This window comes from Podospora bellae-mahoneyi, assembly GCF_035222275.1.
Source record: "Podospora bellae-mahoneyi strain CBS 112042 chromosome 1 map unlocalized CBS112042p_1, whole genome shotgun sequence".
Lineage (NCBI taxonomy): Eukaryota > Fungi > Ascomycota > Sordariomycetes > Sordariales > Podosporaceae > Podospora > Podospora bellae-mahoneyi.
In genome coordinates, this window is record NW_026946359.1 from 3,862,570 (window position 1) to 3,882,805 (window position 20,236).

The following is a 20,236-nucleotide window of genomic DNA, read 5'->3' on the forward strand; positions in this document are numbered from 1 at the left end:
TGCAACAACACCAAATCCTGCCAATAAACGGACTAGTCGATCTGCAGTATGCTCCTGGGTCGATCCGCTCATGTGAACCATGTTCCGCGAGTGGGGCGATGGACAGCATCAAGATATGTATTTGCGGCTCAAAATTGGGCTTTCACGGGTATAAAGATGGCATCTGGAGACCGTGAACGAGAGAGTGAATTCATCCGGAATCACACAACATCTCAGCTTCACAAGTCTACCCAAAGTCCACCTCGTTTACCTACGCACACTCAGCCCAATTCATCCAGTCAACCATTTCACATCACCACCACCCCCACCACTCTACAAGATGGTTTACAACACCATGACTCAACAATCTTGCTCAGACCTGGTGAACCATCATGAGCAAGAACCCTTCTACGAAGTGAAGAAAGGCACATCCTCCTCCTCCTCCTCCAACAGCTCCGGAAGTAGCAAGTGAACGGGGTTTCTTGACGAGAGGCTCACCCAGCCAAAATGTAGGCGCCTGCTGCTCTCCTTCTCCATGAAAATTCAGTCGATAACGAGAACATAACCCTGCTCACCACTCTACTACGACCCACAGGTTCCCAACAAAGCCATATCATCCCCCATACGCCACAAGTCACAACCACCTACACATAACTATACACACCCACTACCCCACAATCGACCACAAACACGATACAACCACTCTCACAAACAACCACTCTCACACAACCACGCTCACACAACCACTCTCACACAACCACTCTCACACGTCCCCGCCCTCCTTCATATCGAACCCAACACCACCACCACCAACACCAGTCGCTACCATGATACCCCATTTTCGATTTTAAACCGGGTTTTCCCCCCCAAACAATCTCATTATCCGGTGTAGGCGCCATTTTGTTTTCTCGAAATATCGAAAACCAGTCTCTACCCTCCCATCTCACGTATTTTGCTTTTGCTTTTCCACGGAATGGCTTATGTTATGTATACCCCCAAAGTAGGAAGTTCCACAGTCTTCTTATGCACACACACGCACACACACAAGGAAGGGCATGTTTTGTTATCTGGAAGGCGTTTTGTTGTTCTTTATTTAGCGTTTTGTTTTCCTACTTCAAATCAATCAAGTACATCCATTTAGCAGAAAGGGGGGAAACTGGGTATAACTGGGATCGAGATCATGTCCTGACAGGTGGAGGAAGAAATGACTACATTGTCCAACTGTTGAAATGACTGATACACCAGATTTACAAGATGGTTGATAGTTTTCGATTTTTGATTCAATATGATTGTTTTGACAAAATGCTACCTACACTTGGATATTCCATCTGTGACCTGGGTTCTCTTGTCGCTTCTAACACTCCCACCAAAGGCGGCCAAGCAGCCTCACGAGAGTGACCTTACGCTGGGCTTCCCTTTCACATACCAACCATAATCACGTCATCCGCCAAGTCATTGATTCCGCGACTTTCCGCTCCTACACCTCCATCTCTCCAATATTAGCCCCGCACGTACTGCTGCTGCCGCCCATTCTAAAGAGCACCCAGATCAAGCGGCACACTGCTTCCCCGACCAGCACGATACCTCTTTGGGCCTCCCACAAAGTCCCTTGGCTTCGGAAAGTTCTCCTCACTAGTAAACTTCCACCTCGAGTCTTGTACTACGTAGCGACCACCGCCACCTCCACTTGGACCGTGTGATAGCGACACATTCCGTGTTGGGCTTGGGGTCTTGGCTCCTCCACCATTTGGCGCAAGCGTGAAATTGCTCGGATCAAGTAGAGACGCTCGACCTGAAGCGCTGGATGGAGTATGGCTTAGAGAGGGGGGAGCTGGCGCCGCTGAAGGAGGAGGGGGTGGTGCCGGCGAACGAGGAGCATCGTTCGAGGGAGGGGGTGGTGGTGGAGGAGGGGCTAACGCAGGAGACGATACACTGGATACCGCACGAATTGCTGCTTGAGCCGCGATACTCTGCGAGATATTATTTGTGGCCGCGGCTGGAGCAGGCGGCGGCGGCGGTTGTGAGCGGGCTGGAGCCGGCGGTGGTCGTGGAGCTGCAGACGGAGGAGGCGGAGGAGGGGCGGGAGGAAGCGAAGGGGCCGAAAACGACGGAGGGGGTGGGGCCGAGGACGGAGGAGGGGGTGCTGGTGCGCCGGGAAGTGGAGGGGCTCCCGAAGGCTTGCGAGAACTCGGAGGTGGCGGGGGTGGCTTTTTGCCAATAATTGGCGGTGGACCTGTTTTTCGGAGATTGGCAGCCGATGGATTGAAAGCAGGGGCGCTCGATGTGCTGGGTAGTGATGGCCTTCCTGGTATACCAGGAGCCGCCCCCACTGGAGGTCTCGGAGCGGATATTGTTGGAGGCTTTGGTGCTGACTTGGAAGATTCGGGATCTGAGAGATAGGAAGACTCTCGACTTGCTGGATGGCTGTTAGTGATACCCAACACTCATGATCAGATGCGCCTTACCACCAGTATCAACGCCCCCACCTGTTTTGCGCAGTTTTGGCATGCCTCCAGCAAATAGGCCAGCTAGTTGTGGGGGTCCATCTGTGCTTGGTGCCGGTTGATGTCTATCACTCTGATCGCTATTACTTCTCCCACGATTTCCAGGCAAAGGAGGGGCGAGACCGCTGGGAGCTTTAGGTAGGCCAGGAACGGGGGGGGCACCGAGAGAAGATGGGCCGAGACCTCCGCCTCCAGATACCTTGCCGATGATTGGGGCCGATCGATCGTTCGTGACAGTTTTCTTCAACGCCTTTCCTTTGCCGATGTCTTGTAGCAAGGCACCCTTTCAAGACGGTTAGTGAATTTGCTTTCCATAACATCCAGGTCTCTCTGCCAACACACCCTATTCGGCAATCCAGCAGGCGGACGCGCCGGCAAAGTACCGCCTCCCGGGGGTGGAGGTGGTGGAGGAGGGGGAGGACCTCCAAAGCCGGGCGGCGGTGGCGGAGGTGGTGGAGGAGGAGGAGGCATCGTGTGTTCTTCGATTACAAGGAGGCCGGCGAGTTGGGACGAGGCTGCAACAAGACGATCGGCGTCTAAGGCCAAGAATTGGAAGGGCGCGGAGTCGAAGCAGTAAAATGACGGCTATGCCGGTGCACGGTACTTATTCCGGGGAAAACGGTGGTAAAGGATACAGCTCAGAAATAATGCCTTCTCTTGGACGGACAATGAAGCGGTTGGAAGTTGAAATGCGACTGCCTTGGATGGTTGGCGTAAGATGATCCGGGGTAGTACGTACTGCGTCACTCCTGGGCACTGTGGCTCAGCGCTCCAGCAGATAAGATTACAAGCCCACTGGTTAATAAGTCAAGCCACAGTGTAGCCTTGGCACTGCCCATAGGTACTCTGCCACTACTGTATACACAAAAGGGTCTGCGTTCAAAACCTATCAACAGTCTTTTCATGTTTGAGACAGCTTGAGTTATTCTGAGACGGTGTCATACAGCATAGTCCAAATCCAAAACCTCCCATTCTCTTGTGTACATGCTCTGATCCGAGATCCGAGATTCAAGACGGGGAGCTATGGGGTGTTGATTGTATGTGTCACATCCGCAACCACAGTAGACATGTTGCTTGGACTGACTTCAATAAAATAACTAGATGATGGATCTACCTGTTGATTGCCCATCTAGGCATAAAAGTGCTTAAACAAAAATTAGCCCAAGGCAGTGTGGCTGTTTTTCCCCAGGTTACCGCTTCCACCCCGTTAGATGCACGCTCTAGCCAGCAAGATGCATACGGTGGGGGTCTTCGCTCAATCGGGGAGGGGAAGCTTTGAACACACCCCGGTCACTTCAACGCCAATGCACGGATCTGCACCATCTTCTCTAGCCCAGAGAGCTCTCTTTTGACTGCAACACCAAGATTCAACCTCACTTTTCATAAAGTTTTTTTTTTCTTTCACTTAATTCCCTCTTGTACATAACACCCTCCCCCCCCCACCCCCTCAAGCTACAATCAGCTACCCCCACGCCCATATACGATCAATTGGTCCATTTCCGGGTGTTGTTCTGCCTCACTCGGTATCCAGACCACCCACCATCAGTCTGGGGAAAAGAGAGTCCGTGTAGGAGACGACGCGCTAGACGGCTTCAGGACCGAGCAAAAAAAAAAAAAAAAAAGAAGACACCTTCGCCTTTCCCGCCCATTCCACAGCCATGCTTCGTCGGCCGTACCAAGCCGGGCTGGGCCTGCAAGTCTGCCAGGCTTGTGAGCTTGTCTCTGGCAGACAATCGATGCGCACGGCCAAGCGTAGCTTCGTGACACTACATCCCAACAGACGCTTGGCCAACTTATCACCACCAAAGCCTACCTGGATGATCGCCACTCGCTCCTTTGGGACCTCGCAGACATGTCTAAAATCAAAACGCCAGCAGACACCGCAAAGTACTACCCAGAACCCAAGCCCCTCGCCAAGCACGTCGGCCCAGGCCAGCTCACCGGTGGGGGACCAGGATGTGCCAAATTTGGAAGAGATCATGGCTGCCGTTGACCGTACCACCAGGGAATTTACTGCCCATTCGGGGATCCCCTCTGAGCACATGACGCTCACAGCGCTGCGGGCTTGTGCGCAGACGGATGTCAGGCAAGCAGCAGACACCCAGACCAGTCACTCTGCCGTTGCTGCGGCCGAAGACAGGCCTGTCTCGAGACTCTTGGGCTTGGAAGGTGATGCCGCAAAGGCTGGCCAATCTAGCACCTCTACTACAGTTTCTGTGCTACGGCCGGAGGACGTTGTCGACAAGGTATCGGAAGCGGCATATGCGATCGTCGCTCATCCCGCGGTTGTTATCACCCCGCAAGTGCTGGAGGAATATGTTCGACTTCAGGCTCGCCTTGGCAGACCGCAGACACTGCCACAAGTCTTGGGTCTCTACGGCAGCAAACCCACGCCCAAGGAAGTGTCTGGTTCCATCCGCTACACCGATTCCAACCCGGGAAGAGCGAGCAAGGCCGTGGATCCTGCCGTTGCTGAAGCTGCTCTCAATGCGGCGATCGAGGCCGATAATCTCGAGGCTGCTATTGGGGTTGTGGAAGTAACATACTCTTCCAAATCCTATCTGCGCGCAAAAGTTATTAGAAAAGGGCTCCTTCCTGCAGGTCTAGCTGGTGCCGTGCCCTTAGCGCTCTATCTCCTGGCCTCTGAGTTTGCCCAGTTTCAGTCAGCCTGGGACCATGCGAGCGCCACCAAGATTGCCTTTGCTGGCGCACTTTGCTATGTTGGATTTACCGGCACAATCGGGATGGTTGCGGCCTTTACAGCCAATGATCAGATGAAGCGGGTTACGTGGGCTATAGGAACACCTTTGGGCCACCGATGGCTCTACGAGGACGAAAGAGCGGCCCTCGACAAGATTGCGTGTGCTTTCGGATTCTCAGAGGAGCACCGGTATGGTGAGGAGGAGGGGGAGGAGTATCTCTGGCTCCGGGAGTACTTATTGAGCAGGTCTATGATCCTGGATGCGGTGGACCTGATGGAGGGTATGAACTAGGGGGGAACTAATGGAGATAAGCGGCAGTTGAAGGTGGCGGGAAGATGAAGATGGAATAACGACCAGCACGCATCCGTAAGGCCCAGGGAGCTTGGCACTCAGCACCGGGGCTTACGGAAACTTTGATCGTCGCTTTCGGACCCGGGACGTTCTTGGCCCAACTTCCCTAGGTACCGCTAGGCTAGTTGATCGGCCGTGGGGCACCTCATCGGCCGCTGTCCGTTGTGGTTGCCAAGAGTGTGAAGCATAATATCAAAATCTAGGATGCTAAACCGTCGAGATGGGATACAAGACCTTTCACATCGATTGCTGTGCAAGGCGCAATTCTGCGGCCCTCCCTACCCGTGGCCTCGTACACCCCCAAAACAATGCGTACCCAGCCCAGGGAGAAACCGGTGGAGCAGCCTCCCGTTCCCCAGACGCCAGTTGACGACCGCGCGCTGCGCTGTTTGGTTTGCCCACCCCTCCCCATGCCATGCATGCCTGTCTCTGCCATGGGTGTTGTGTCGCTCCCAGCTTCGTCCTGATTACGAAGGCCCCCGACGGCATCTGAATCGGGTGTACCTACCGGGCTTGGCCCGCAGCCCAAGTGTACTTGTTTCTACGTCACTTTATCTCCCCCGTCCACCCCATTCCTTCCTCCCTCCCAGCCCCAGCGCTGGCCACGATTTTAATACGTATTTATGTCCCAACCTTCCCCCGGCCCCCAGCTTTAGGTCCATGTTCATGACAGGGTCAACACGCCACTTGAATAGACAGTCTTGGAACGCTAGCTTCTTCAACGTTGGACTTTCTCACCGCTCGGCCGTTTCATCAGACTTGTTGCTTCCTATTTTGTTCTTCGTTCTTCTTCAAACGTCTTTACCAACGCACCGGTACACCAGCGCCACACCATGGCCGCCTTTGAGCGAGACGAGGCCAAATGTCTATACTATGCAGCATTTGCCTCGCACCTGCACCGGCAGGCCTTTGATTTTATCTACTGGTTTCTCTTCATCCTTGTTGTCTCCATGCTCTTTTTGTCGTCATGGAAATACAGCGGGTCAGTTCATGTCCTCATTTTTTTGGGGGGGGGTGGGAAATTGGATGGGCGCTGACTACTGTCTAGTGATATGGAAAAGGTCTCAGACCTGGAGCCGGGATGTCCAGAATACAAGAAGAAGATGAAACGGTGCTTCTATGTCTGCGCGCTCTATTCTAGTATCTCGGTTGTTGCCGTTGTGATGGAGGTATATGCCCTGTTGGCCTTGCAATTTTGCGATGGAGAGGACCTCATGTCGCTATATTGGTCAACATGGACCATGTTGCAAGTTGGGTCACTGATTGCCATCTTTGGTATCCTCCTTGCGGTCTACAACAGCGTTCGCGCTAGGAAGAACCCGTGAGTCTATCGTCTCGTCCCCTCAAAATGAAGCCATCACTAACAACCAGACAGCCCTTGGGCGTTGGCATTGGGTACTCCTGTACTTGTCGTTGCCGGCATCGGTCACGCGCTTCACAGCTCGGTACGCAGGCGGGCTGAAAGGATGCGGTCTAGGAGCCGGAGCAGGGCTCGCCATCGTGCCGTGTCAAACTGCAGCTCCAGTCGCATGGAACTGAATGGTGTGCCAATCAGCAGAGAGTATGTCACCCATATGCACCTCCCCGGGAGGAGACAAAAGAGACAGAAGAGACTATCCATTTTGCTAACCAATGATGTTTTCCAGACAAACACTCTTTGGCGAGGAGAGCGAGAAGGAAGACGGCGAAATCCCAGGAAAGCTCGTCGGATACACCCCGGACGGATCCCCGATTATCAGATTCACGGAAGACCCGGGGAGGATCGGGGCAGATCGGGGCGAGGTCATCTGCAGAGGCGAGGGCGGCCACGTCATTGTCGCTTTCCGGAAGGGGATGACGACGATCATCAACGGCGCAATCTCGAGTCCGCCGCCGGCTGCCCTGCTACCCGTACCCATGACCAGTCCCGGGCCGAGTTATTCTTCTGCCGGTCTTACAGTACAGCCCCGATCGCCGGTCGTCAAGATAGAATTGCCAACCACTGGGAGGACGACGCCGACGCCAGAGCCTCGTGCGACACCACCGACGGTGCTGCCGAGGGATTCCCCTGTATGACATTGCACAAGTTTTACTTTATTGGCTTGGGATCACAGGGAAAAGTGATTGGCTTTTCTTTCTTTTGGACAACGCGCCGGTGCGCTGGTTAGGAGGATAAAATTGGAAACGGATTGGGCTTGGAATTTTTTAGCGTTGTGGTTGGGTTTGCGGGAGATTGAGAGAGTCAGTTTTTTCTTTCCTTCATGGATGGCCTAGGAAACAAATGGGAATCGGCTATCGGGTACACAAGCGCGCGGAACATTGCATCTTTTTTGTTATCATCGTTTTGGAAAGAGCGAGTTTGGTTGTATGTGTGTTTTACATTTCATCATTTGGGAGATTTGGAAATTCCTCGCATAGTTTTTTGTCTCTGATACATGTGTCTTTTTATCTCTGTCTCTCACTTTGGATTGGGAAGGTGAAACTGGTAGGGTATCCGGTTGGGAGTTGAAAGTTTGAGTCACACATGACTGCGTTATCTACATTTTGTCTTACTACTGTGGTCTGTGTCTTTTTTGCCATGCTTTTTCAAAGGCACACAGCCACGCTTGAAATCAACGATACCTTTTTTTTTTTCTCTTCCTCGTCGTCATTTCTTTTGGCTCGGACTGCAATAGCCCGGAGTGGCCGTGAGATATGAACATGGGGGGAAATCTTTACTTCACCGCCCACCAGATCCAGCTGTCCGTCCCCCCTTGTTTAGTGTTTACGCCCCCTTTTTAGCCCCTCGTCACCCTTGTCCCGCTCCGCGGCAGGCGGGAATGCAAACACAGGTCAGCCAAGCCGACAGCCAAGGATAACGGGCTGTTACTATCAACAACAACAACACACATACACACACACACACAAGGGAAAGAGAGAAGAAGAGATGAATCGGGTATCTGGATTACAATTGCTTCCTGCGGTGATACGTTGTATTTGAGTTTTCTATTTCCATAAAACTATTCTGTTCATCCGAGTTTGTTTGCGAGGAGTGTGTACCCCCCCACTTTCCCAAATAGGCAGTTTCCCAGCATCTGAATGAGATGCCGCTCGGTTCACGCACGGTAGATCTACCATACTTCCCGGCAGGGGGGTGGGTGAGATTTGACGGGTGGATTTCGTGGCTCAAGGGAAAGGGGATACGACCTCACAGACGACATCCCGTCCAGAATTAAAAGGTTTCATTTCACCATATATTGGGCATGAATCATCGAACATGGGAAAGAGAATTTTGCATGATACACTCCGTATCCCCGATCAACACACGCCCAAGTAGGGAAAAAAAAAAAAAAAAAAAACTCCGTGAATTGAAACGGTGAGTTTTTTTCCCACGTGGGAGATGTCATTCGTTCTTCTTTGACCAGCGTCACGGGCACGAGACGGGTACAGTACGCTCGCACCCCCTCTCAGACGTCACTACCACCACCATCAGTCCTCACCAAAATTCATATCCAATCTCAACAAACCTCACCAACCAACAGCAACGTGCCCTAAACGAATGGCTCTTGACAAGAAACCCAAGAACACGGCAAAGGGTGATCAGCTGACACCCCTGCCCCATGTCAACCCTGCATCCATCCAAACCTGACCGCCGGGTTCACCAGGCGAAACCACCCGACCGGGAATTGTCACGATGATTCCTCCAAATCGGGAGAAAGGGATAAAAAAATTGTTTCGGATGATGAAACTACCGACTCTCTCTCGTACACCAAGTCATTTTACATTCCATCCCCCCAAAAAACAATCCCAGAGATACGGACTGAAACATACACTCCTCCTCCATCCAACCATCTCCCTCTCCCAAAAATGTGGCAGTGCTGCTGCTCTCTCACCTCAGAAACATCCTGACTGATCGTCCCCCCTCCCCTCCCAAAACACCCTGCAAGAGTCATCACGATCTCACACCCTCCAAAAACCCATATCTTCGGGAAATGGCATTTCCATGATGCGCCTTATGTAAGGCGGGATTTCGCACATCAGCATCTCAACCCCCCCCGAATCCAACCATTTTCACGCCTTTAACCCCGTGTTCCCATTATTCCTTACCAGGTCTAATAACCCCCCCGGATCCGATCCTAATATCTGTAATTCCCTTCAACAGAAAAAACAAGGTCTCCCGCGAAGTCTGGTCAAGCATTCTGAATACCCGGCAACCCATCACAACTTGGCAAACATTGTCTCCGAGCCGCTCCTTGGCAAATGTCACATTCGGTCTTGGTATTGTAGGAGAAGATACAAAAAAGTTTCACATGACTTTCGTCTCTATATTTTTCCGCTTCTTTTGATTTCCATCACCATACCCCCCTCCTTATGCCCTTCCGGCTCGTCCAACCTGAAGAATCTCACCCGTCAGCCGATCGTCGCTGCGAAGTACCGGCCAAGAGCTGCCGTCCGCCTTGACCAGTGTAACTTCAAGCTTGGTGCCCAAGATCTTAAAGGTCGACTTGGCAGCATCTATCGTCCCAAACAGCGGGATCTGCGCCTTGTATCGCTTCGGCATGGGCGCGTCTGTCGTCAGAAGGTCCAGGTCGATGGTCTTGTCCTGGAATTCCACCTTGGAAGCCTCCTTGTCGATCTTCTTGAGGAAGAACGAGGCAATCACCGATGTAGGGGTTTGGTAAAAGTCGGTTCTGTACAAGAATGAAAAATAAAAGGCGGCGATAAGCATATGTGTTTCCGTCTAGACCAACCATCGGCGGTGAAGGGAGGTGGATCGATATGTTTCTGCTCGATAGGATACCCGCAGACACAGCCCAGTCTTGGCCGCGGCCTTGGCTTGCTTCGCGCGTAGGAAAGCCTATGAAGCAGAAATCGCGATGGGGAAGGGAGGGGGAAAACAAGGGAGTAGAGTAAACTCACCTGACCGTCTCCAGGACCTCTTCACCACCAGCCGACGACGTCTTGGCCTTGTCTTTTTCTCCGCTCCCGACGAACAGATGCCTGTCCTTTGTCTTACAGCCCTCAATCTTCATGAACTGGTCAAACTCGAGGACGCGGCGCTTGCAACAGCTGTAACCCTTGCTGCCCTCGTGGAAGATGGGCGCTCCCGGGTGGTGCACGCAGCTCTCGCCTTCCCGGTTGGAGCCCTTCTTGTAAGCTACACCGCATCCCTTCCGCCTGCAAACGCGGCCGTCCGGAATCTCGATTGTGGCGTCGTCATCCTCCGACTCGGCGACGGGGGGTGGTGGAGTGGGTATGTGCTGGGGGGCGGCGACGGGCGCACGGGGTGGCGGGGGAGGGAGGTTTGTCGTCTCGACGAGACCTTCCGGAGCAGCTTCCCTCTTTTCGATCTTTGGCGGGAGATCGGTGGTGCTGTGCTTGCCCTCGGTGCATGGCTCAATGGCCATGAATTCCTCAAAGGTGAGAACGCGCGGCTTGCAGCACTTCCATCCTGTTCCCGGAGGCAAAAGAAGGTTGTGGTCAGCTTGGCGGGGTCTAGAGATATCAATGTGATAGGCAGGCCAGAGGGAAGCTGCAGGATGGTGGTTGACCTACCTTTCTGGCCCTCGTGGAAGACGGGGGGACCGGGGTGGTAGCGGCACACCTCTTCGGGGTCTGTATACTCCTTGCCGCAACCTTGATGGACACACTTTTGAGCCATGGTGACAGGAGCTTTAGGTAGGTACCTGGAAGGCGGGGAGGGGTCGACTGGAGCTGTCTTTGTGAGATAGGAATCGACTTTGTTGGTGGTGAGGAAGCGAAAACTGTCGCTGTTGATGGCTGTTGATGTCAAAACAACAAACAATTAATCGCTGCCAAACAAAGGGGTTCGGGCGGTTAGATTCAGGGCATCCATGGAAGCTCTCTCGAAGAAAATGGAAGCTCCCCGTTGCCCGCTGTCGCTGATACGGTTGGTGGGGGCGGGGAAGCTGTGGAAACGCGTCGTCGCGACTGCCCAGCGGGCCGGGGTTTAGAGATCTGGCCTAGCCGTAAACGGTTTAGTCCATTGGCAATTAAACAGCCTTAGACCATGAGCCTGTTTCGATATCTGACTCGCTTTCAATGTCAACTCATCACAATAACCTATCAATACACCTGTTTCACCGAGCTTCATACCAAGCAATCATGCGGGCTACCGCTCGTCTCCTTCAATCATGCAGAATAACCTTCTTCACACGTAAAACCTGCGGACTATGCACCCAGGCAAGATCAGTTTTATCAGACGTCTGGGATCAACGGCCGTTTGCCTTCAAAGAGGTTGACATTGTTGATCCCAAGTCCAAACCATGGTTGGATCTCTATGACTTTGATGTCCCCGTGGTGAGCTTACTCGCATAAAGAACGATGCAAAGCAACTAATTCAAGAACAGATTCACATCAGCAAGTCTGAGGCGCCCGAAGAAGATCCCAAGCTGTCTTCCCAGGCCGTCAAATTGATGCATCGGTTTACAGTAGACCAGGTCAAAGCAAAGATGGACCTTGTTGAAAAGTCATGAGCATGCCGACGGCCTCCAGTATGACCAATGATGTCAGTCGTTTGTTTTGCTATCGTATATACGAAGCTCTGGACCATCTAGTCTAGCAGTCCGAACCGTACGACAGCCCGTGGAAGGATGAGAGTACAGCTGTGCTAATCACGGTTGTACATGTAAACCTCCCATCGCTAGACATCTCTTCACAGCCTCAATACGAAGCGGCCTTCTCACCTTGAACCTTTCCCTGGGCAACGGCGAGTGCGTCCACCATTGTGGCCTGAAGAGCCGTAAAATCCGTGGCCACGTTGATCATATGGAATCCCATATCAGCGTACTTCTTTGCCTGCTCTCCACCGGTGCAGAATATACCACACTTCTTGCCAGCTGCCACCGTCGCCTTATAGATACGGGCAATAGCATCGTCCAACTCAGCATCCGTCTTGCCGTTGATAATTGGGTGGCCGATATTGTTGCCTAGGTCAAAAGGCCCGATGAATACAACATCAACTAGTGGCGCAATCTCTTCCACGGAATCCAGAGCCTCCTTGGTTTCGATCTGCACCATGGTCAACAGGCTGTCGTTGGCTTGCTGAAGATATTCTGTAAGCGTCGGTTCTGGATGGAAGTTTTGCACCGCAATCGGGGAACCGAATCCTCTCGTTCCCAGTGGTGGGAACTTGGCTGCTGATACCACGCTCTTGACCTCATCAACAGTCCGGATCAGCGGTACAAGTATCTGAACCTATGGTTAGCCGGACTCACTCAATACAAGGGGAGTTCTGTCATTCTCACTCCGTGTGCACCGCTATCCAATGCCCCTGTGAGCACAACGTCAGCCACTGCCGGATAGTTGGGAGATCATCTGAACACTCACGTTTCACCATCCAAGGTTGAATATCTGGTAGTCGAACAATAGGGGACACACCCAGGGCGGCAATGGCCGGAACCGCGTCATGCATTGCAGCATCTAGCAGGGTGTCACAGATTAGTCTTGGGGTCACACCATTGACATAGATCTACAACGGAATAGGCCTCCTACCGTCGATGTTGCCGTGTTCACAGTCCACCATTACCCAATCTGCACCCGACCTGGCCAGTACACGAGAAACATTGGCACCGGGAATCATCTGCCAGAAGCCCATAGCTGGCCGCTTGCCTTCGGTGAAGACTTGCTTCAGTTTGTTTGACGTTGTCATCTTGGCGGATGCAGCCATAGCGGACGACGACATGAACCGAAGTGGTTGGCCGATGCGAGGATGATGTATTCTAGATGATACGGACTGACGAGATATACAGAGGCGGAATGTTTGTAGCGTGCCGGTTACTGCTGCTGCTCTTGTCCGAACCATGGTGGATCCTTTATAAACAGTCCGAGAGTCGCTCTTTTCAACAGGCCACCACCACCAACGGGGATGTTTCAAAAGAGGCAATATGATTCGAAACCCGGAAATCCACGCAAGGGATGAGTGAGGTTTGTCTAATGACCCCCACCAACATCTACTTTTACAACGTTGGAGATCTGCGGGGGCGGAGTTGAGGCTTTTGCGGGGTAACACATGGAGGAACTGTTAGCTTGGGATCGTGACCCCCTCTTATAACCGCCATTCACGGAAGGCATTGCCAAGTATTTGGTGATGCCTTCAAGCAATAGATATCGATGCCAAGGGGATGCCTAGGCCGAAATGTAGTTCAACAGCATTGTTAATGTTGCTTCTCGCCGAGACTTGCTTGCAAATGTTGCGAACTACCCTTCTGTTCAGCCTGATAGTAGGGGTTTCTGCAGGCGCGCTATACGTCGTGAAACGCTGTGTGTGACGAAGCGGCTTGTTTTCTTTACCCTGACAGCGGCAGCCTCGGCGAGGATGACGATCTGTATGCAAGGTTTTTTTTTTTTTTTTTTTTTTTTTTTTTTTGACTGTTGATCGATATGTGGCTGTGTCTGCGTTGATACATGCACAACATAGGGAAAGCGTTCAGTGACAAATTATATCGATATGCTATTCTAGACGGATTCCACGCTCCAGATGGGCAAAACGTGGTGATCGGGAAGAGATAGATGGCTGTTCTGTAGTGTAACAAGCTGCTGCATAGAGGCCTCCTGGACATGGCATGAGAGTCGAGTGGCTCCTAATACCAGGTTCTTCTCTCTTAGGGGGATTATCAGGACGAAACTGACAAGTCTCTTGTTGCCGCCATAGATATAGTGATTGTTTTCCACTGTTTGCTTTGAACTGTAAATGCTTCTTTCTGACTGTATGACCCTCTCTAAGTCGGATATGGCCTCCATCTTGAATGCTGTTGGTCACAAAATCCAGTAATTACATAATACCGTACTCTCCCCAACCATTCATCAAAATCGGACCATTCACGATTCAAATCGGGTATGGTGTAGCGGTAACATCGTTGACTCTCACCTCTCAGAAGTGTCTGTTCTCTCAACAGCCCCGGGTTCGACTCCCGGTATCCGAGTCCTTATTTTTGCTTTTTTGCTTCTATCTGGTGCTGATCAGGGATGGCTTGATAAAACAAATTTTGATGTGGATCTTGATGATCATAAATACGATAAGATGAAACAATCTATTACAGTGCATTCCTTCATTGTGGTCCCTTGTATAGAAATAGAGCTTGTAAATGTAGCATTGATACAGAGGCAAGATTATGCTATCAGTTCCCTCTCGGCGGCACAAAGCTACAGATTAACATTTACTTGCTTTCTCAGGGGTGAAAAGGGGACCCCGATAGCCTCATATCCATGCGGTCCCCGATACAACAATACCCCCACCAAGCCAGCTTCTCCCGCCCCACTCACCTACTCAAGCCACCAGGGCGCGTCAGGCTGGCCAAGCTCTGGAGAGCTTCACGAGTGAGGCTCAAGCTCAAACAGCAAAGCGTATCCAAAATAATTCTTAACCACCCCTTCCCGCATTCACAATTCGCACCTCCGACACATCGCCAACCACCTCTGAAAGCCTTCCTTTTTACCAACCCCACAACAGCACCCCTCCTCTCACTCTCAACCTCCCAACCCACAACAAAATGTCAATCAACAGCTACATCTCCAGTCCGCCCCCCTCCCCCCCCCATCCTCCCCTTTCGTCCCACCATACTAACCTTGTCCCCTTCAGAAAAGGTCTGCATCATCACCACCGACGGCAGAACGCTGGTCGGCACCCTCGCCGCGTACGACAACACAACCAACCTCGTCCTCCAAAACACCATCGAGCGTATCATCCGCACCCCCGATGACGCCGAGCCCTCGGCCCAGGTTCCCCTGGGCCTCTACCTCATCCGCGGCGAGAACGTCTGCACGATCGGGCTCGTGGACGAGGCGCTAGACGACAGCATCAACTGGGCCGAGGTCAAAGGGGCTGTGATTGGGACTACGAAGCATTAAGCAACTAAGAGGCAAAGACTGGGGAGGTTAAAGATTTGATAAATACAAAGGAGAAAGAAGAATGGCACGTTAAGAGCTGGGTTTTGACTGTGAAGGAAATGATAATGGCCAGTTAAAAAGAGGTTTGGGAAGCGGCGGTTCTACTACAGCATTGGGAGAGGAAGTTTTGAGAAACAGTTATGGCGTTTAGGAGTCGCACACATATATGTGCAATGGTTTGCCTCGATGGGTATGCCCTCTCTTTCTCTCTTATTTCACAAATCACACACCCACACACACACACACATATTTCGTTTTCGCTGACATTAACACGCAAAAGAATTCAAGAGATACCCCATGAGTAAAAGAAAAAAGCTGGTGATCATAGGAAGGAATCTACAGAGTTTTATTTTTCCCCATATCAGACAATTTCTACCTACACCTAGGCAAAGATTCTGTCCAGCAAAATACCAGCAAAGGCATCCTGGCCCGGCGACGCCACTACCCTGTTGATTCTGTTGCCCCTTCTCAGACTGAGCCACCCCATCGTGTCACCAGGAACCTCATCGAACGTGACGGCATCCATTGGGTCCTCGGGGTGTGTCTCTACTGTGCTGTCGACCTCGGCCGGCTTGGCTCTCCCACGGTTATCGATGACGTGCATGCCCCTTGTCCACTGGCCGCAGGTCTCGACTCGGATGTCTTCTGGCTTGGGCACAGTCGTCCACTCGGGATGGTCGCGCGTCAGCATGTACCAGATGGTCAGCGGGTCATGAAGGGACAGGCCCTCGTTGTGGCCCTCGCCGAGCATCGAGTCAATCTTGTTAAAAGTGCCATTCAAAAAGGTTTCGGTCCACTTGGCAAGGGGACTGCCTTGCTTCAGCAGCGGCTGGATCTTTTGGTTGAAAGTCTCCTTGTGGAGCTCGTGGGGAGTAGTGATATCCAAGGGGAACAAGCTCAGCTTGAGTTGACGGGGCAACTTCTCAGGATAGGCACCCAAGACTGACTTGCCGTGTATTGTTGGTGGCATTGTCGATGAGGGGACCTTGGACGTGAGAGCGTAAACTCTGGCAGCGGCAACAGCATCGGCCATGCAGTTGAACTCGGCCACAGGAGTCACGTTTCCAATGGTGTTGACAGCACCTCCCATCACAACAAGCTCCTTGACGCGGAGGAAGGTCTCAGGGTCCTTAGCGGCTGCGAGGGCAACGTTGGTGAGTGGCCCAACGGCAACGACTGTGATGGTGTCCTCTGGCTCTTCCCTCAAGATGCGGAGGATCTCCTCGTGGGCAGGACCCTTGCTAGGAGTGAAGAAACGGGAGAATGATGGTGGCTCATCAGAGTCTGTAGCTCCCTCCACCTTGTCACCGAAAAGGGTACGCCAGGTATCCGCGGGGCTCAGGTCAGGGTGCTACAGATACCAGTTTAGCCAAATGATACCCCTATTCGCGATGTAAACAGATGGAAATCTTACAGCTGTGTGAACACCATGCAGCCCATCCTCACCATCTATAACGCGGGTTAGGGTTGTCCTCAGGACTCGAACTTTCCTAGACTAAACTTACGGAAATGGTCCGCCACCAGCTCTTCATCTTCAAGGGGATGAGAAGCACCAACGGCAACAATAGGCTTGTAAGCGTTCAAGGCACCAAAGGTAGGTTTGCCGTTGGCCTCGCGCCATTTCATTTCCTTCTCCAGCACGTGAAACATGGCCACGACATTGCGGAGGCATCTGCAGCCGCGTCAGACAACAGTTCTCGACATGTTCCAGGAACTTTCCACAAGCGAGACCCGGGGGTCGTACCTTTGCAGCGGGACATTGCCATATGTGACCGAAATCATGGCCACCTCGAGCTCCTCGGGAGAGGCGCTGAGGGCCAGCAACAGTGCCAGGACATCATCGACACCTGGGTTGGCTGCGTTAGTACATATGCAGATATCGTGATTTTAGGTTTTGACAGTACCAACCTGGATCGGTATCAATGATAATGCGGTTCTTGGGCGCCATGACTGGAATATCTGTGCTTGCAGAGAGGGTGCAAAATGCGGGGTTGCTGTGTATGTTCCAAGTGTACGAGTTGGAGACCCTGATGAGTTTTGACAATTTAAAAAGATAAAAAAGATGTGTGGCAAAGAGGAGGTAACACTTCTTATCTCAAACCGTCCAAGAAAATCACCCCAAGAGTTTTCGCGGCTCACAAGGAGAAGATGATATAGGCCCTAGGTCAAGGCCTTGAACTGATAACAAGGCCAGCCTGGTTTCCAGCAAAAGACTGGGAGCTTGTGCCGCCAGGATGGTGGGCAGAGATGTCCCACCTTCCTAGTCTGGAATCTTGCTGCTGTTCGATCTTTCCGACTGCAGCCCAGTCAACGGCCTCGTCCGCTTTGGTTATGTAGACATTGGAGGGTTGTGGCCGCCATGTACGGGCAGTGCCGGTGAGGGTGCAGCTTCCCTATAAGAAGGCCATCCCAACATCTTTGAGTTGCGGATGCCCCTGTCTTGGATGCTCATGCTGAACTGATTCACTGCCATGTGTCTCCACCACGATATCCGATAAGCCCTGATAGCTGAGGTGGTGAGATTGTTGACACTGAGAAGAGCATCTACTCCGTATCCATATCGGAAACAAAGCCAACAGAGAAAGATATGGGTCAAAAGAGTTGCTCTTGATACCTATTGAGCAATCTTTTCAATATTTCACGTAACCTGCCAAATGTCATCATCAGTTTGGTCCAGCCTTCGTATCACCCCTGAACAGCTGCCGATATCGTTCGGCCAATCACGTGAAGCATCGCTGCCAAGTTGGGTCCCAGGGGTGTACCGTGCACTCTCTCCACCCTAGATGAAGCAGGCCAAGGGAAACGCAGCCGAACTTCTGAACACCTTTCACCTGGCAAGACACGCCGCCGCTGTGGCTTTCCATCAAGACTTTTGAAGCCCTCTTTTCTCCTACCCAAAGCTCAGGAGCACTTGCAAATTCTTCCCCCTTTCTTCCCCCCAGATATCAAACCACTCACTCTACCCTCCCCCTCTGATCTCCCTCTTTCGATTCACTCAATTGACAAGTCGCAAAGCACCCTCTGCTCCATAATACTCACCCCTAGCCCATCAAGGCGAGAGAGACCCTTCTGGAGTATCCAGGTCTACCCCGACGTCGATCTGCTCAACGCAAAGACCATCCTCTCGACCAGCCATCATCTGCCAACCCCGCAGGAAGCTTCGAGCTCAAGCCTCTCGGTTCCCGTCTGCAGCAGCGACCGACCGCGATTGCGACCGTCTTGTGAACACGCGAGGCTACTGCGTTGACCGTCTTGTGCGTGTTGCGCATCTACATCGATACACCTATCTCTCCTAGAACACATCACACAACCCCGTCACAATGGGTGTCAACATGTCAACATTGGTCGGCTGGGCCGTCATTGCCAGCGCTCTCGTCGGTTACAAGGTGTATCTTGACAACAGGAACAGACCAGCTGTCCGTCAAGTTGCCCGCCAGCTTCATACCGAGAAGCCTGCTGGCCAGAACCGCAAAGAGCCCAAGGAGAAGGCGAAGCGACAAAGGGTGGAAGCTTACTCTAAAGACACCGAGGAGACGGGCAAGACCGCCCAGCTGAAGACTCGTGCCAGCAAGCCATCGGCTGCTTCGTCGAAACCCTCCAACGATAGCTCCGATGACGAGGTCGACAACAGGGAGTTTGCCAGGCAATTGGCCAGCATCAAGCAGGGCACAAACCTGAATGCCACCAAGAAGGCCGACGAGAAGAGACAAAAGTCGGTGAAGCAGTCTCGTGCCCAGGTCATTGACGAGAAGCCAAAGGAGCCCAAGGTCTCCGCTCCCTCCTCAACTGCCGGCGTTGACGCCGATGACGACGCGTCTTCGGCTGCTTCCCCTGCCGTCGCAGCTGCGGATGCCGGCGATGTCTCGGATATGCTTGAGCCCAAGTCGTCCGGTCCTTCTGTCCTCCGCCTCACCGACACCGAGAAGGTGAAGCCCAAGAAGGAGAAGAAGGCCAAGGAGCCTGAGAAGACGGAAACCAAGAAGCAGAGACAAAACCGTCGTAAGAAGGAGCAGGAGCAGGAGCAGCGCCAAGAGGACGAGCGTCAGCGCAAGGTCGCCGAGGAGGCCCAAAGACGACAGGCCCGCATCGCTGAGGGTCGCGCTGCCAAGGACGGCTCTGAATTCACCAACAAGGCCGTCAAGGAATCTGTCTGGACCACCGGTAAGACTGAGAGCAAGCCCACCAATGGCCAGACAGCTCCTGTGCAGCCACTCGACACCTTCGACACCGACAGTTATACCGATGTGTCTATTCCCACCCAAACCGACTCGACTTCCAAAGCCTCCACTGCTAAGCAGGCCGGTGCCCCGAACAACTGGATTGCCTCCCTCCCCTCCGAGGAGGAGCAGATGAAGATGATCGAAGATGAAGAGGCCTGGAACACTGTTCCATCCAAGAAGTCTAAGAAGAAGAAGACGGCCGAGGCTACCTCCCCCGCCGATAGCGCCGGCGAGTCTGAGCCAGTCGCCGCCACCAAGGCTCAGCCTGCCACAAAGCCCCGTGCTACCAATGGCACCGCTCCCAGCAGACCCGCCAAGATCATCTCCCAGCAGTCATCCTTTGCTGCTCTGACTCCAAACGACGATGAGACCAGCAAGGAGTGGGATGTGTAAATTGGCAGTAGCGAGGCACGTCATGGAACAATGGAAGCATTTAAGGAGAGAGGCGACTGCACCGGATTCACCTTTACTGTCTTCGTTATTTGTCTCTTTCATAATGGGGATACGGGTTTCCATCACGCAGTTTTAATCCCCAATTTGTTGTTATAACAAAATTTCACCGGTCTTTTTTCGTTCTCATTTCTCTCTGATTTGGCAAAAAAGGGCAACTGGA

The 20,236-nt window shown here is 52.5% G+C and overlaps 11 protein-coding genes and 1 non-coding gene across 12 annotated transcripts; 8 read left to right on the plus strand and 4 right to left on the minus strand.

The window, feature by feature from the left end:
* Nucleotides 1-334: 334 nt before the first annotated feature.
* On the plus strand, nucleotides 335-1,310 carry QC761_111888 (uncharacterized protein; the record flags this gene model as incomplete). Its single annotated transcript, XM_062874471.1, has 2 exons — nucleotides 335-394; nucleotides 575-1,310. The coding sequence occupies 2 exons, from the start codon at nucleotides 335-337 to the stop codon at nucleotides 869-871; spliced, it is 357 nt and encodes a 118-aa protein (XP_062737601.1). The 3' UTR covers nucleotides 872-1,310.
* QC761_111890 (uncharacterized protein) lies at nucleotides 1,237-3,212 on the minus strand. The gene is made up of 3 exons (XM_062874472.1): nucleotides 2,826-3,212; nucleotides 2,445-2,766; nucleotides 1,237-2,395 (listed from the first exon to the last, which is right to left on the minus strand). The coding sequence occupies exons 1-3, from the start codon at nucleotides 2,952-2,954 to the stop codon at nucleotides 1,512-1,514; spliced, it is 1,335 nt and encodes a 444-aa protein (XP_062737602.1). The 5' UTR covers nucleotides 2,955-3,212; the 3' UTR covers nucleotides 1,237-1,511.
* A 188-nt stretch (nucleotides 3,213-3,400) lies between these two features.
* QC761_0013070 (uncharacterized protein) lies at nucleotides 3,401-3,762 on the plus strand (the record flags this gene model as incomplete). Its single annotated transcript, XM_062871952.1, has 2 exons — nucleotides 3,401-3,520; nucleotides 3,673-3,762. Coding segments are annotated over 2 exons (210 nt in total), but the record flags the coding sequence as incomplete, so codon positions are not given.
* Nucleotides 3,763-4,141: 379 nt separating this feature from the next.
* Nucleotides 4,142-5,476, plus strand: QC761_111900 (uncharacterized protein; the record flags this gene model as incomplete). The annotated part of the gene is made up of 1 exon (XM_062874473.1): nucleotides 4,142-5,476. One exon carries the CDS (start codon nucleotides 4,142-4,144, stop codon nucleotides 5,474-5,476), a length of 1,335 nt encoding a protein of 444 aa, XP_062737604.1.
* Nucleotides 5,477-6,369: 893 nt separating this feature from the next.
* Nucleotides 6,370-8,089, plus strand: QC761_111910 (uncharacterized protein; the record flags this gene model as incomplete). The annotated part of the gene is made up of 4 exons (XM_062874474.1): nucleotides 6,370-6,518; nucleotides 6,585-6,857; nucleotides 6,912-7,097; nucleotides 7,183-8,089. The coding sequence occupies 4 exons, from the start codon at nucleotides 6,370-6,372 to the stop codon at nucleotides 7,589-7,591; spliced, it is 1,017 nt and encodes a 338-aa protein (XP_062737605.1). The 3' UTR covers nucleotides 7,592-8,089.
* Nucleotides 8,090-9,480: 1,391 nt separating this feature from the next.
* Nucleotides 9,481-11,156, minus strand: QC761_111920 (uncharacterized protein; the record flags this gene model as incomplete). Its single annotated transcript, XM_062874475.1, has 3 exons — nucleotides 9,481-10,185; nucleotides 10,415-10,946; nucleotides 11,051-11,156. 3 exons carry the CDS (start codon nucleotides 11,154-11,156, stop codon nucleotides 9,864-9,866), a joined length of 960 nt encoding a protein of 319 aa, XP_062737606.1. The 3' UTR covers nucleotides 9,481-9,863.
* Nucleotides 9,618-13,658, plus strand: QC761_111930 (uncharacterized protein). The gene is made up of 2 exons (XM_062874476.1): nucleotides 9,618-11,815; nucleotides 11,866-13,658. The coding sequence occupies exons 1-2, from the start codon at nucleotides 11,558-11,560 to the stop codon at nucleotides 11,989-11,991; spliced, it is 384 nt and encodes a 127-aa protein (XP_062737607.1). The 5' UTR covers nucleotides 9,618-11,557; the 3' UTR covers nucleotides 11,992-13,658.
* Nucleotides 12,179-14,008, minus strand: QC761_111940 (uncharacterized protein; the record flags this gene model as incomplete). The annotated part of the gene is made up of 4 exons (XM_062874477.1): nucleotides 13,010-14,008; nucleotides 12,845-12,937; nucleotides 12,763-12,788; nucleotides 12,179-12,706 (listed from the first exon to the last, which is right to left on the minus strand). Exons 1-4 carry the CDS (start codon nucleotides 13,317-13,319, stop codon nucleotides 12,179-12,181), a joined length of 957 nt encoding a protein of 318 aa, XP_062737608.1. The 5' UTR covers nucleotides 13,320-14,008.
* Nucleotides 14,009-14,347: 339 nt separating this feature from the next.
* Nucleotides 14,348-14,439, plus strand: QC761_0013130. Its single transcript has one exon. It is a non-coding gene; the product is annotated as a tRNA-Glu (tRNA).
* A 370-nt stretch (nucleotides 14,440-14,809) lies between these two features.
* QC761_111950 (uncharacterized protein) lies at nucleotides 14,810-16,678 on the plus strand. The gene is made up of 3 exons (XM_062874478.1): nucleotides 14,810-15,031; nucleotides 15,096-15,593; nucleotides 15,684-16,678. Exons 1-2 carry the CDS (start codon nucleotides 15,007-15,009, stop codon nucleotides 15,362-15,364), a joined length of 294 nt encoding a protein of 97 aa, XP_062737609.1. The 5' UTR covers nucleotides 14,810-15,006; the 3' UTR covers nucleotides 15,365-15,593; nucleotides 15,684-16,678.
* Nucleotides 15,729-17,749, minus strand: QC761_111960 (uncharacterized protein). Its single transcript, XM_062874479.1, has 5 exons — nucleotides 17,312-17,749; nucleotides 17,148-17,250; nucleotides 16,909-17,075; nucleotides 16,818-16,852; nucleotides 15,729-16,754 (listed from the first exon to the last, which is right to left on the minus strand). The coding sequence occupies exons 1-5, from the start codon at nucleotides 17,349-17,351 to the stop codon at nucleotides 15,786-15,788; spliced, it is 1,314 nt and encodes a 437-aa protein (XP_062737610.1). The 5' UTR covers nucleotides 17,352-17,749; the 3' UTR covers nucleotides 15,729-15,785.
* Nucleotides 17,750-18,723: 974 nt separating this feature from the next.
* QC761_111970 (uncharacterized protein) lies at nucleotides 18,724-20,016 on the plus strand (the record flags this gene model as incomplete). Its single annotated transcript, XM_062874480.1, has 1 exon — nucleotides 18,724-20,016. One exon carries the CDS (start codon nucleotides 18,724-18,726, stop codon nucleotides 20,014-20,016), a length of 1,293 nt encoding a protein of 430 aa, XP_062737611.1.
* Nucleotides 20,017-20,236: the final 220 nt, after the last annotated feature.